Consider the following 14850-nt stretch of genomic DNA (forward strand, 5'->3'; position numbering starts at 1 on the left):
TTATTAGTAGTTTTTTAATTGTTTGCCTAGCTTCTTAGATTAATTTAATGCGATACTGATTTCAAAATGTTCAGATATAATATTCAAATTGGTGTAAGCTCCCTGGACCGCATGTTGTAAAGTTACCTGAGCCATTAAACCCCAATTCCCATATACTGTAAAATTCCTATAAAAAACGATTTTTTCAATACTTTTTCTATTTATTTCGCATAATATAAGATGCTCATGAGACTAAATTCTTCTTTTCGTGAATGTATTTTATAAAGGAATCGATTTGGGTATTTTTAGTAGCACTACAATAACTTATATGACTCATTGGGCCCCATTTCCCTTTAATTTCAAAGGAAATTAATATGTGGCTCATCGTTAATCAAACTTTATGAATTTTTTAAAGGTTTTCTCCATGGCAAATTGTTTGCAGCGCATACATGAATAGGTCTTAGCAACGTACGTTTCCATAGGTTTGCATAAGTAACCCATGTAGCCCCAATTCCCTTATATTTCAAATGAAATTAATATAAAGCTCATCGATAATCCGACTTTTGGGATTTTTTTGATGTTTTCGTCATGAGAAACTGTGTGCAGAGCATACATAAATAGATTTTAGCAACATAGGTTACCATAGGATTGCATAAGTAACCCATTTAGCCCCAATTCTCTTATATTGATATAAAATTAGTAGTTTACTGATAAATATCAGAACTTTTCAAAATAACATGAAATGATTTTGATTGAAAAATGTTTGAATATAGAATAAACATCGAAATGAGTCACCTTGGGCAACATGTTGTCAAATTATCGGTCCCATTCAACCCCGATTCCCGTATATGATGAAATTTGAATGTTACGAAAAGTTTCTCTATAAATATGACTTGCTTCGTATAATATTATTTGCTCATGGGCACTCAATTATTCTTCTCGTATATGTACTCTCTGTATAAATCAATGTATGCTTTGCAATGTGTAACTACTTAACACATATAGCTCATTTAACCCCAATTCCATTAAGTTTCGTAGATAACTTATAATTTCCACATAACTGCCCATATTCGCATGGTTGACGTAAGTGCCACTGTAGCTTTCAACACACTTCTGCAATTTTCACAATGAATAATTTGAAATTCAAGATTTTTTTTCATGTTGACATCTAAGGGGGCGTCCATAAATGACGTAGCTTTTTTAAGCGATTTTTAATACCCCCCTCCCCCCTCGAAGCATTTCGTCACAAATTTGGATACCCCCCCTATAAATGACGTAGCTTGTTAAACAATCCCCCCCCCCCCCTCCCTCAACAAATCAAAATTTTCATGTCAAACAGCAAAAATAACTCGAAACTTTGTTGTGATTTCAATTTTAACTTGTATGTTTAACGAATATTCAAATATATCAAGGGCCCATATAGCCGAGGCGGTAAACGCACGGGTATTCAGCATGACCATGCTGAGGGTGACGGGTTCGATTCCCGGTCGGTCCAGGATCTTTTCGTAAAGGAAATTTCCTTGACTTCCTTGAGCATAGAGTATCTTCGTGCCTGCCACACGATATACGCATGCAAAATGGTCATTGGCAGAGGAAGCTCTCAGTTAATAACTGTGGAAGTGCTCATAGAACACTAAGCTGAGAAGCAGGCTTTGTCCCAATGAGGACGTTACGCCAAGAAGAAGAAGAAGAAGAAGAAGTTTAACGAATATTATGATAAAAAAAACAACAATAGCAAGAAAACATTGCTTTATTAAGACTGCAACCCAGACCAAAGTAAATCCAAAGAAAACATTGCCGACTGCCAGGTTCAGATCGCCAACATCAAGACCATAGGTGCAACCAGAGAAGATTCTCACCAATGCAAATGACTCAATAAACCACCCATCGTTCTGCTTAATGCCTAAGAACAGGAAGTTGATGCTCCCAATACAGTTCAGTTCCATATTAGCCTAGGAGCTCTTTCGAAGATATTAGTTGGCTCACTAATAAATTAATTAAGAATATCAATTTGGTTTCATTTGAATAAAATTCACCACGACATTTAAAGGACGCTGTAGGAGTTTCTTCTAAAATTCTTTCAGCAGTTCGTTCTGGAATTTCTCAAGGAGTTTCTTTTGGGATTCCCAATTTTGAGAATTCCTCTCTTTTTAATTCCTCTGGCACTTCCTTCTGGGATTCCATTTGAGATTCTCTCTTTTTTTATTCCCTCAAGGGTTCCTTCAGTGATCCCTCCAAAAACTTCTTTCGGAGTTCCTTCTTAGATTCCACCAAAAGTTCCTTCTGAGATTTCTCCAGGAGTTTTTTTTCTAAGGTTTTTCTAAAAGTTTATTCATGGTTTTCTTCTCAGTTCCACCAGCATTTTCTTCTAACATCTCTTCAGGGATTTGACCGGATTTTTTTTTTGAGATTCCATTAGAACTTCTTTCGGGGTTTCAGGAATTCACTCAGATGTTCATTCCGAGAACTCTGCAAGAGACCCTTCCGGCATTCTAAAAAACCTTCCAGGAGTTGCTTCTGGGATTCCTCCAAGAGTTCTTTTTCGTATTCCTTCAGGAATTTCATCCTGGATTCTTCTGAGAGTTTCTTCTGGGATTCCTTTAGGTCTTCCTTCTCGGATTTATCCAGGATTTTTTTCCCAGAATTCCTACAGGAACTTTTTCAGGCATCCCTCCATTCACTCCTTTTGGAATTCCTCCAGGATTTTCTTTATTAGATTTCACCAGGATTTTTATCTGGATATCTTCCGGGAGTCGTCAAAAGTTATTTTCGGGATTCATTCAATAATTTCTTCCGTGTTTTTTTCAGGAATTGAACCAGAAGTTCCTTCTGAGACTCGACAAATAGCTCCTTCTGAGATTCTTCCAGGAGTTTATTCAAGATTTCTCCAAAAGTTCCATCTTGAATTGCTCCAGGAACTCCTCATTGGATTTCTATTAGAATTTGTCTATGATTTCCTTTCAAGTTTCCTCCAGCAGTGTCTTCGGAAATTCTTCTGGAAGTTCCTTGAGGAATACCATTTGAGATTCCTCCAAATCCTTTTGGGATGTTTTCAGATGTTTTTTCTGGGATTTCCAGTCGGAATTCCTGTTAACATGTTATCCTTCTCCTGTTGGGGAAACATTTAAAGAACATCATGAGAAGTTCATATTCAACATCATATGTGATCGTATGTTGACTGGGTAGTTTTAAATGCGGTTTGAGTCAATTTTCTTGCTAACCGTTTATCGGGTTATCGAAAAAGTCACGATTTGATGTATAGCATGCATGGGTTAGAATCACTTTTACATTTGACCACTTCCGACGGGATACTCGGAACCGATTCCGGGACAGTACCGATTATCCCTAATATGGTTTGAGACTAGTTTCTTGCTAAATGTTCATCAGGTTTCCTAAAAAGCCATGAACCGATGCGTCTAGTGGATGGGTTTGGTTTATTTTTGCAATTGACCAGTTCCGGCGGAACAACCGGAAACGGTTCTGGAACACTACCGATATTGTCTAATGTGGCCTGAGCCTATTTCTGTACGAGCCTATGTCTGGAGTTCTGTAGAGAAGTGCCCCGCATAATGAAAGTTCAAATACTCCCATTTTTGCTGTTTAATTAGTTTTTCGTACCAACGTGTCGGGGCCCTGTACAAATGCAATAGTGAAAGAATTTTGTGGATCCATCGACCCGTTCCCGAGCCTATTCATGACCACCATTCCATTTTTATTTATACAGATTATCGAACTTTTTTTTTCTCGAAAACCACAAGAAATTTCGCCAAGAAGAATTTTACCAAATAACAAACTTAGTTGAACGGTTAAATTTTGAGATTTTTATTTATGGAATTCGAAATCATCATGCCAAATTTTCCGGATATGTCAGAATCCGTTCCGGTAGGGCTTTCACCATAGAAGAACCATATGCTGCTATTGAGTGTAGAAGCTCAAAATTCACGAATTGTCATTAGTATTAAGTTGAATCAAACGTCATGCTAAGAACCAAAAACCTGGTATTTCTTTGTGAATTCTATCAGGGACTTCTTCGAAAATCCCTCCAGGTATTTCTTGAGCAAGTTTGCCAGGAATTTACCAGACATTCATCCGGGAATTTCTCCTGTGATACCTTTAGAGTTTCCTCCAGTGGTTGTTCCAATTCTTTTATTAAGGATTCCTTCAGACATTTCTCCAAAGATTTCCTAAGAAATTTCTCCAGAGAGCATTTCGAGTATTTCTGCAGATATTCCTTCAGAGATTTTTTCAAGGTTTTATCCATACATGTATTTCTTCAAGAAGTCTGCTAGAGATTGCTCAAATGATTACATCTGGTTTTTTTTCCTGTTTGGTACATTTTCAACTGCGACCAGTTTTTTGATCTATTGTGGACGTTCCATCTGGATATATTCGAAGTATTTCTCTAGGAATTTCTTCCAGGTAGTATTTCAGCAAAGTTAACCTTTATTTCTTAAAAATCTAAGGACTCCTTCAATAATTCGTCCAGTAATTACTGCAAACATGGATTTAATCAGATTTTTTTTTCGAGCCAGTATACCCGAGCAGAAAAGAAAAGCAACTGAATAACATATTTAGTTATCAATCTTAAATTCAATTATACCTCTATATGCCCTTCGCTTGGTGGACATAAGAGGCAAAGTAACAAAAACCAATACCATAATTTTGTATGAATAACACCTAAAAATATCAAGTACAGTCAGGTCTTTTTTACGCGGTTTTCATTTACGCGGCCGTGTAAATGAAAACTCCATACAAAAAAAAAAAAAATCATCGTCTTATTTTTTGCATGATTCGTCGAGAAATGGTGAGACTTTTTTTACGCGGTTTTTCGAAATTCGAACTGTAATGTTATTTGAATAACGAAAGCATACCTAAAATTTTATGTGTATGGACGTTGAGGAGAACGTGCCTCTGGGGCCGACCTACTGATACAGATTGTTCTTTACGTGGAATTTGTAAGGTATTCTCTTCCTCCCGGGTACAAAGTCTTCCACGAATTTATAAACGAAGATCTCTTGGAATTTCTGGTGTTCCTCCAATAATTTCTCCAGGGATTTATTCGGGAATTCCTTCTGTTATTTTTGAGAAACAACTCCAAGGATTATTATACAAATTTATCCAAGGATTTCTCTTGCAGCTCTTCCTGGAATTTCTTCGGGAATCCCTCCTGAAATTCTATTAGAAACCCCTCCAGGAACTAATCCTTCAATCATGAACTGCTTCGGGTTTATTTAAGGATTTCCTCTTGGAATTGTTTCCGGGATCCCTCCTAGAGTTTCTACAGAAGTTCCTCCAGGAATTCTTTCAGGATATGCTAAAGGGATTCATCCAGGAGCTACTTCTCTAACACTTCTTAGGATTCCTTCAGGATTTCTTCAAGAATTCTTTCTGTGATTTCTTCAGAACTTCCTCCTAAGCTTTCTTCAGAAACTCCTCCTGGGATTCACTCACGAATTCCTCCTGTGATTTCTTCGGATATTCTTCCTGGAATTCCACCAGGGGTTCCTCCAGGAATTCCTTGAGGAGTTCCTCTAGAAATTTTTCCAGGGATTTCTCCGAGGATTATTGCAGAGATTCCTCCAAATATGTTTGTTTTAGATTCATTTAGGAAATCGCCCAGAGATTTCTCCAATAATTCGGCTGACATTCCTTCAGATTTTTTTCTAGGAGTTCCAGGAGTTCCTCTCCAGGATTCTTCCAGGAGTTTCTACAGGCATTCCTCTACGGATTTATCCAGGAAAAACCCCAGGAATTCCTTGAGAAATTCTTCCAGGGATTTTTTCAGATAAAGCAGGCAAAGCAATTTCCTCTGGTAATCATCCAAGGTATTCTTCAGGAATTCCTTCTGAAATTCTCCCAAGAATTCCTCCCGGAATCCAACAAGCGATTCTACCAGCAATTCCTTCAGGGAATCTCCCAAAAATACATGTATATGAGAATATAAAACTGTTTCTAGGGGAATTCGGGCAAGGATGTACTCGAAACAATACAGCTGAAGGTTTATTCTTAGAGGAGTAGAGATCCAGAACATTCCAAGATTGCTTATAAGCATATTAACCCGTAGGCTACGGGGCTTACAACAAAATTTCAAACCGCTGGCAAACACGCAAACATCAATAGTTTTCAATGAAATTTTGAGGTTCACTTCCTTATTAGTTGTAGTTTCAATTATGCTAGGAGCCTCAAAAATTGGAGCCACGAGAACAGTTTTATTCCGGTGGACGTCTGGGTCAGGAGGGGTAAAAATTGCATAACCTTCCTTTTAGCGAGGCCCCATTAGTTGGAATTCAAATGACATAATCTGAAAAGTGGTTAGTTCTATGTATTATGGTATATTACGTCAGGCCAGGGGGTTAAAAAGTACAAAAGTGGTGTAGAACTTATACAAGACCTCTAAAACATTTTCAAATTTGAGTCTTATTTCTATGTGCTTGTAAAACAAAATTAAGGTACGCAATGAGTAGATTTTTGTGTCCTAAACTAGGTCTTAAGCATATTGAATTTAACCATAAGTTAAACTTGATAGTAACATACTGCTTTTGTTTAAAAAATCATGTTTTTCACAAAAGTCAGACGATTTTGAAAGAAATTGCCTACATTTAGGCGTTTAATGCGGGTCCTTCTGTAAAACATTAAACGCCTAAAAGTGGGCAATTTCTTTAAATATTTTTTTTTACTCTAGTGAAAAACACGATTTTTCATACATAAACAGTATGTTACCATCAAGTTTCACTTATGGTTAAATTCAATATGCATAAGACCTAGCTTAGGACAAAAAAACCTACTCCTTGCGTGTCTTATTTTTTTTACAAGCACATAGAAATAGGACTCAAATTTCAAAATGTTTTTGAGGCCTTGTATAAGTTCTACACCCCTTATATACTTCTTAACCACCTTGCTTGACATAATATACCATAATACATAGAACTAACCACTTTTCAGATGAAGTCATTTGAATTCCAACTAATGGGGCCACGCTAAAAGGAAGGTTATGCAATTTTTACCCCTCCTGACCCAGACGTCCATCGGAATAAAACTGGCCTCGTGGCTCCAATTTTTGAGGGTCCCAGCATAATTGGAACTACAACTAATAAGGAAGTGAACCTCATCATTTTATTGAAAAATATTGATGTTTGCGTCTTTGCCTGCGGTTTAAAATTTTGTTGTAAGCCCCGTAGCCTACGGGTTAAAACTGTAAAATTAATTCTTAAAAAAACCCAACCAAGTCATTGAAGAAATTCTTATGGTATATGAAAAAAAAAAATCTTCGAACGGGTTTCCAATATGTTCCAAATGTCGATGGAAATCATTAAGAAAATTCCGAGTTAAGGTACACCGGCGCAAGTTGCAAACGGGTGAGGCAAGATGAAATACGCAGTTTAGAGCAGAATGTCAATACAATTAGTAAAAATTTCCCCTATCAAAAGATTATTCGGTTCAAAAACTATGTGTTATGTCGTTCGAATTATTCATCATTTTTAATCCTTCAGGACGCGCGCTGTTGTAAAAAGTACAACACTATCATAAATCCTCGTATACAGCGCGAGTGCTGTCAAATTTAAGTAAAAATTAATTTTAATTCGCTAATTAGAACAGACCCTAAATGGTAATATATTTAGGCGAAACTTATTCAAACCCCAACACAAACGAGTTTGCTATAGGACAGTCCAAATCGTCCCCGCTCCGGCAACATACTGATTGGGACTCTGAACCTTGCCGTTGTTAAAATTGGAAACTACTCCTATTACATTACCGAAGTAATTGAAAAGCCAAATAAAGCCTCAACTTCCTGGAATTTTTATTGCTTAGAAACAACCTACTGAAACAACAATTCGCCAACAAATCGCCCATTTTCTCGTAGGCATTTACACTCAGCAAACAAAATCCACCAAAGAATACATTTCGCCATTATCGCTTTGCCATTCCAATCATCATTCCGGGATTTAAACTCCTCGTAGAATCAAGAGGCATTAATTTCCAATGTGCTTCTGAAGAAGCCACATCAAATTAACATCAGAAGCTTCCAGCTTCAAATCGAGAGAGCAGCAGCAGAGAAAGAGCAGTGCTAATTTAATTATTAATTCATTCTTGATTCCTTCGTTTACCCATTGCTATTGTTGTCGTCATCGTCGTCGTCGAACGGAACGACGTGCGCGCGGTTTTAGACCGGAATACCGGAATTAGTGGGAAAATTGAATTCCAAGGAAGCAAACAATTTGCTAGTGATTATAGGTGGGAATTTTCCGTCTATTTTCCAGTTCTATGATGTTGACGACAAATCGCTGTGGATATAGTGGGGCGAAAAAATGCCCGTCCGTGAATGTTTTTGCAAATCTAATTTTGGGTACGTCGTTTTTAATTACGCCGGTTCTAACGTTCTACTTATCTTTTTCATCATCTTGATCAATGATCATGTTCAATATTATAAAAACAGTTTTTTTTTAAGTTCCTGTGTAGACTTATTTATGACACACTTACCTTATACTCTCGTTTGATGCTGTTAAATCTGGTTCTGCATTCTGGTCTCATTCTGTCTGTATACACCACCTAACTTTTCCCCTTTTCTCGCTTCCATTTCAGGTGCACTTCCACCCCATTAGCAGCAGTGATGTGCAGCCACCATCAATAATCAGCTCGATGGCAACCGATATCTAACGTATCTCCTCTTGTCGGTTGTGAAACAAACGTGTAGCACGACAAGCTATTTCCGGGAAATCAAAGATTTCATCCCAACGCCAACGACAAGGACCTCCTGCCCCCCATCACCACCATGAGTGCCCTGCACTACACGGTCCAGTATTCGGACTATTTCAACAAATCCTGGCGGAACGAGTCGATGGCTGTGGCGAATGGAAGTTCTCCGCTACCGTCGTCGTTTGCCCCCGGCTACTTGTTCAACGAGACGTACGAAATCTACGCGCCCAGCTATCCGTACGTGTCCTCGACGGAGGAGCAAACCTACATCGACCAGCTCACCGAGTGGATGAAGAATGGCTCGAACCACACCTACTACGGCGAGTGCTCCAACACCGGCTATCTGCCGAGTTTGTACTTTGAAATTACCAGCTACTTCCTGTACGTGTTGATTTTCGTGACGGCCGTAATCGGAAACTCGATAGTGCTGTTCATCGTGCAGTCCAATCCGCGGATGCGCACCGTCACGAACTACTTCATCACCAATCTGGCCGTCGGGGACCTGATGATGACGCTGTTCTGCGTACCGTTTACGTTCATATCGATGTTCGTGCTGCAGTACTGGCCCTTTGGGCTGGGGATGTGCCGGCTGGTGAACTACACTCAAGCCGTGTCGGTGCTGGTCAGTGCCTACACTCTGGTGGCGATCAGTGGCGATCGGTACATAGCGATTATGTGGCCCCTGAAGCCGAGGATTACGAAGACGTGAGTGGATGTCGCCAGATTAGGGACTGATTAAGATATGTTGCATCTTTTCATCTTTTCACAGGTGTTCCAAGGTGCTGATAGGAGTGGTGTGGGTCATAGCACTCATTACGGCAGCTCCCATAGCTATCTTCTCAACGTTGGACATGCCGTCGAAGTGGCATGCGGTGTGTGATCTGTAAGTACAGCCTTGTAGTTTTGCATGTAACACGACCCTACCTCTTTCTATAGAGGAACTTGGTGGTCTAATGGCCAGCGCTTCCGAAGTCCTGGGCTGCAGGAGGTCCTGTGTTCAATACTTGGCCCCACCCCCCTTTATCTTACTATGTGCTTTTGTATCAATAGTTGATGTCTTTTGGCGTCATATATAAATAATGTAACGAACAAATCTCGTGTAACATTTGAAAACGATTAAATATTTTTGCAATTTTTGCAATCTTACATACGTATCCCTGGTATTTAAGCACGTAACGTGGCCTAACTTTGTCGAACCCTTTAAACCTATCCTTTAGAATGATTGACAGACTCTTTTTTTGTAGTTAACTTTGGACAAACACCAAACGTGGCCTGTTGGTGTGACTATAAGACATAAATCGTCATGAACATCCCTATACGTGTGGCGCTGGAGTAGAAATCACTGCTTTTACTGATCTCTTCCATATGTAAAAAAGCTAAACTTGCTTCTTTTTTCCAGAGATATCTCCAGGTACAGCATTTTTTTCCTCCCTTGTTGGGGAAATTAAGTCACTGCGTCCAATAAGCTAAACATTTGTGGCAGCAATACTAGGGGACCGTTAATAAACGAAACCAGCGAAAGTCTACGAGGGGCAAGGATGGGTCTTAGACAGGCCCGTGCACAGAAGCGGCGCTAAGGGAGGGGTTTTCCCCAATTTTGGCAAAAGGCGGAGGGGCGCCTAGTATATGAAGCGTCGGTAATGGGGGGGGGGGGGGGGGTTTAACACCCAAACCCACCTCCCCCCACCCCTTGTGCACGGGCTTGGTCTTAGATGACCATCATTTGGTTCATGTATTTTATGAATGTTACAGAAAAGAATGCTTCTGCCGGAATTCTTCCAAGGAATTCTCAAAATTTCCTCCAGAGATTTCTCACAGGAATTTTTCAAAGATTTCATCATAACTTTTTTAGGGATTTTTTCCCAGGATTTTTATTGAAAATTCTTCAAAGATTCGTGGTGGGATTGCTCCAGAAATTCTTGCTGCGATTCCTTCACGAATTCTTCCGGAGATTTTTATAAGAATTCCTTCAGATATGTCCTAAAGAATTTTTCCAGACATTCTTTCTGTGATGCCTCAAAATGTTTTTCTTGGGATTTTGTCAGAAACTCCTGCAGGGATTCCTCCAGAAATTTTGTTGTTATTCCCACAGGACTTGTCCCAGGAATATCTTCAGTAACTTCTTTAGGGGTGTATCCTGAAATTTCTGTAGAGATTTGTACAACAATTCTTCTTACAACCACTCCGTTAATTTATCAAGGTATTTATCTAACAATTTTCGTGGCCATTCTTTAAGTATATCTTCTTCGGATTCCTTCAGGAATTCCTGCTGAGATACCTCAAAAAAATCTACTGGGAATTAATCCAGGGATTTTTCCAGGGATCTTCACGGATTTCCCAAAACTTGTATGGATGCCTTCAGTAATTGGTCCAGAAACTGCCAATACAATTCAGCCAAGAATGCCTCAGCTAATTGCTCCAGAGTACTATTATAGTTTTTTTTTTCTATGGGGCACCTTCTATGGATTTCCGGATGGTTCCTTCTGGAATTTCTCCAGATGTTCCTTCAGGAATGTTATCTGGAATCTGTTTTGTTTTTCAAAGCTCTCAATAGGAATTTGTTTAATGATTCTTCTACGAATTACTCCAGGATTTTTCCAGGTATTCCTCAAGGGATTGTTTCAGAGATTTTCATAGGGATTCATTCAGAAATAACTCATCTAGACGGCTTCTACAGCAATTACTTAAGGGATTGTTTCAGGAATTCCTGTAGGGTTTCGTAATTTCTTCTTCTAGTGATCCCTCCAGAAATTTAACATGGAATTATACTCTAGTTATTACTATTGGGATTTTTTGAGGTTTCTCTATAGATTCTTCCACAAAGTGCTCCAATAGGGATGTCATGACAAGAAGAAAAAGCAAAAAATTAAAAGTTTTTCTAAAAAAATGCAAACAAAATGTGTCTTATAGTAAAACACAATATAAAAATCCAATTTACGCAATTCAGTATTATAATTTCAATTTAATATAACTCATTTTGGTATCATATTGACTAACTTTTCCGCCTTGGTTCATTATGCTACTGAAATAAGTTGCATAATAAAAAATGGTTGCATAACGTTTATAATGCAACTCATTTGAGTTTTCTTGAATTGAATTATGAACATATCAGAAGGAATGCAGGTAAAATCTTGTGAAACCGCTCAAAATTCGAGAGGTAGATTGGAAGAAATCCTGAGAAAAACTGAGACATCCTAAAAAAATGTGAGCGTAATCTCGGCAAGAAATATTAAGGAAATGCAAAGAGGAACCCTAAAACATCTGAAAAATCCTGGGAGGCACTATCAGCAAAATTCCTTGAGAATATCCAAGGAAAACATCGGAAAACTCTCTAGAAGAAATCCCTGAAAGAACTTCTGCAAGAACCTCGCAAAAATCCTAAGAGAAGCTGTTGGAAAGCTATTTCGAAAAACCAATTAGAGAAACTCATGAAGGAACTTTGGATAAGTTTTGGAACGATCTCTGGGAGTAGTCCAGTGAGAAACTTTGGAAACCCTCTGAAAAGCCCAGGAGGTACTCCAGCAGAGACGCCGTGAAAAACTCCTGCAGAATATCTGGGAGAAACTCTGGTAGCAATCCCAAGAACAACTCTCAGAAATCCCGAAAAAACACCGAAAAATCTCTTCAGAAGTCTTCATGAGAATAGCCAAAAAAGTCAATTGGTATCACAGGGTATCGCCTGTTTATGTTTAAAATGTTGGATATGCTCTGGTGATTTTCAGTTTTCCATTGGATTTTCATCGAAATCTCAACATTACTACACTACAAGTACAGGTATCAGACATGCAAGTCCAGTTTCAAAACTGTGTTAGCAATTTACCGGTCAGGGGGTCTGTGAAATTGAGGATTTAACTTCCTGAATGTTTTCTAATGATTTTTCGAGTGTTTGGATGTACCTAATTTCTTATTCAAAGAAATTTTCGGTGGAAATGTCAAATCAATTTCTTGCAATCAACCAAAAAGAATTTTGGAAAAAATAGATATATGTCATTAACGATCTTTGTTTTATTTTCGAAGGAGGCAAAAAAGGAGCAGAAAAGGTACTTGGAAGAATTCAGCTATTTGGTTGGATTCCTTGGATAGAAACTTGCGCATTTTACCTAAAAACTTGATTTTTGGGGATAGATCAGTATTGTTTTTAATATTTCTATTATTTGGGGTTATATTTTAATTTTAAATCAAAATTCTTTGCTGAAAAAACCTGGAAAATTTAGGGAATTTAACTTTGTTTTATGAGTAAATATCCTGTAATAAGAAGTCAATTGCATTTAATTTGTTCCGTGGAATTGAGTGCAAGAGGCTGGCGACATATTTTTCTGAAAAAACTCTACGTTCCTCAGAAGTGCTCTTATAGGGCGATTCCTCCAGCGGTGGTCATAACAGAGCCCATGTTGGAACTAATCATTTTATCAGAAAAGATCTGGGTATGTTGCGGCCACGAAATCTGTTGCTGGTTTTAAGCAATGCCTTACAGATTTGTACATTTGCTTTCAAAAAAAAAAAAATCTCTGACTATAGCCGCAAATGCCTCCGAACTGCTGATACCAGTGATTTTTACATGACCTTGCCATGTGGCAGTTTGATTAAAACATCGTAAACAGTCAGCTATTTGGCTTTTTTTGATGCAAATGGAAGATAATTTTCAATGAGATCATTACAGCACAACCTTAAAATTCTATCCAATTTTGATTAAAGGTTACCGAATACGCTTTAGTCTTAAGTGGGTTTAAAGACAGCTTCTGTTTTGCTTGAAGCATACTATTAAACTGTCATAAAATTTTAGTAATAGCAGAGTTATCCCTCTATGGTTGGCTTTTCGGTCCGGATAAATTATATGCGGAAAGGGCCCATATAGCCGAGGCGGTAAACGCCCGGGTATTCAGCATGACCATGCTGAGGGTGACGGGTTCGATTCCCGGTCGGTCCAGGATCTTTTCGTAAAGGAAATTTCCTTGACTTCCTTGGGCATAGAGTATCTTTGTGCCTGCCACACGATATACACATGCAAAATGGTCATTGGCAGAGGAAGCTCTCAGTTAATAACTGTGGAAGTGCTCATAGAACACTGAGCTGAGAAGCAGGCTTTGTCCCAGTGAGGACGTTACGCCAAGAAGAAGAAGAAGAAGAAATTATATGCGGAGTGATACTATTTCATCCGACGTTTCGACCCTTGGTTTGGGTCTTCTTCAGGGAGGTTATAGGGATACCGGTACGTTTGTATAGCCGGTTGCTTGGCATAGGGCTGTCGGGTTTGGTGAATTTAAGCTTGTGTTATCCATTTGTTGGAAGATGGTGAGGGTGTACCCACAAATATCCAACACAAGCTTAAATTCACCAAACCCGACAGCCCTACGCCAAGCAATCGGCGATACAAACGTAGCGGTATCCCTATAACCTCCCTGAAGAAGACCCAAACCAAGGGTCGAAACGTCGGATGAAATAGTATCACCCCGCTCATAATCTATCCGGACCGAAAAGCCAACCATAGAGGGATAACTCTGCCAATCCGTCGGTCGTTTCTACATTTAGTAATAGCTTCACTTTGTTTTATTTGAAAGCTATATAGCGAGAGGAAAAACTAATTTGCAAACCTTTAGCTTATGATGATTATAATAGAAGCTATATGATAGAAGCTATGATAGAATTCATAGAATGCCAGAGACGCAAAAAAACTACTCAAAAACTCATAAAACCAATATAGAACACAAGCTCTTTCACATACTCGAATAAAACCAAGATAAAACATGAATAAATGCATGCTTTTTGCTTATTGATACTTGGGATTTGTGATGCCAGAAGCACTCAACATGCCTCGAGAGTGTACTGTTGAGTAACTACTACCTACGGAGGATAATATACTCTTGGAAAACTTCGTTTTGTAGAGCGTTCTTTCGTCGGCGAACATTGCGCCGTAGAAAATACAACCTATCGTCGAGTGAGAGTCTCGTCATGTGGGAATAGAAAGTGAGAACCTGTGAGGCCATCTAATGGGCCAACAGAGTGAGGAGGCAGTGGTGTGTGATGAGTGAGACTGAAAGTGAGCTATCATTAAAAAAAAAACATAACGCCATTTTCCTACACTTGAGTGTCGCTGGCAATACATACCCAATAGATAGAAAGGCCCATGTAGCCAATGCAATAAGCGCACTGGTTTTCAGCAAGACCATGCTGAAGGTA

The 14850-nt window shown here is 38.8% G+C and overlaps 1 protein-coding gene across 1 annotated transcript in view; it reads left to right on the plus strand.

Annotated features, from left to right (window-relative positions):
• The window catches only part of LOC109427444 (allatostatin-A receptor), a 210498-nt gene that overhangs the window by 153497 nt on the left and 42151 nt on the right, over window positions 1–14850 (plus strand). Inside the window, exons 3-4 of the mRNA XM_062854364.1 lie at window positions 8560–9378; window positions 9443–9556. Coding sequence (XP_062710348.1) covers window positions 8750–9378; window positions 9443–9556 — 743 coding nt within the window. The 5' untranslated portion in view covers window positions 8560–8749. The remainder of the gene's footprint in view (window positions 1–8559; window positions 9379–9442; window positions 9557–14850) is intronic.

The sequence above is a fragment of the Aedes albopictus genome, chromosome 1, assembly GCF_035046485.1.
Source record: "Aedes albopictus strain Foshan chromosome 1, AalbF5, whole genome shotgun sequence".
NCBI classification, from domain to species: Eukaryota; Metazoa; Arthropoda; class Insecta; order Diptera; family Culicidae; genus Aedes; species Aedes albopictus.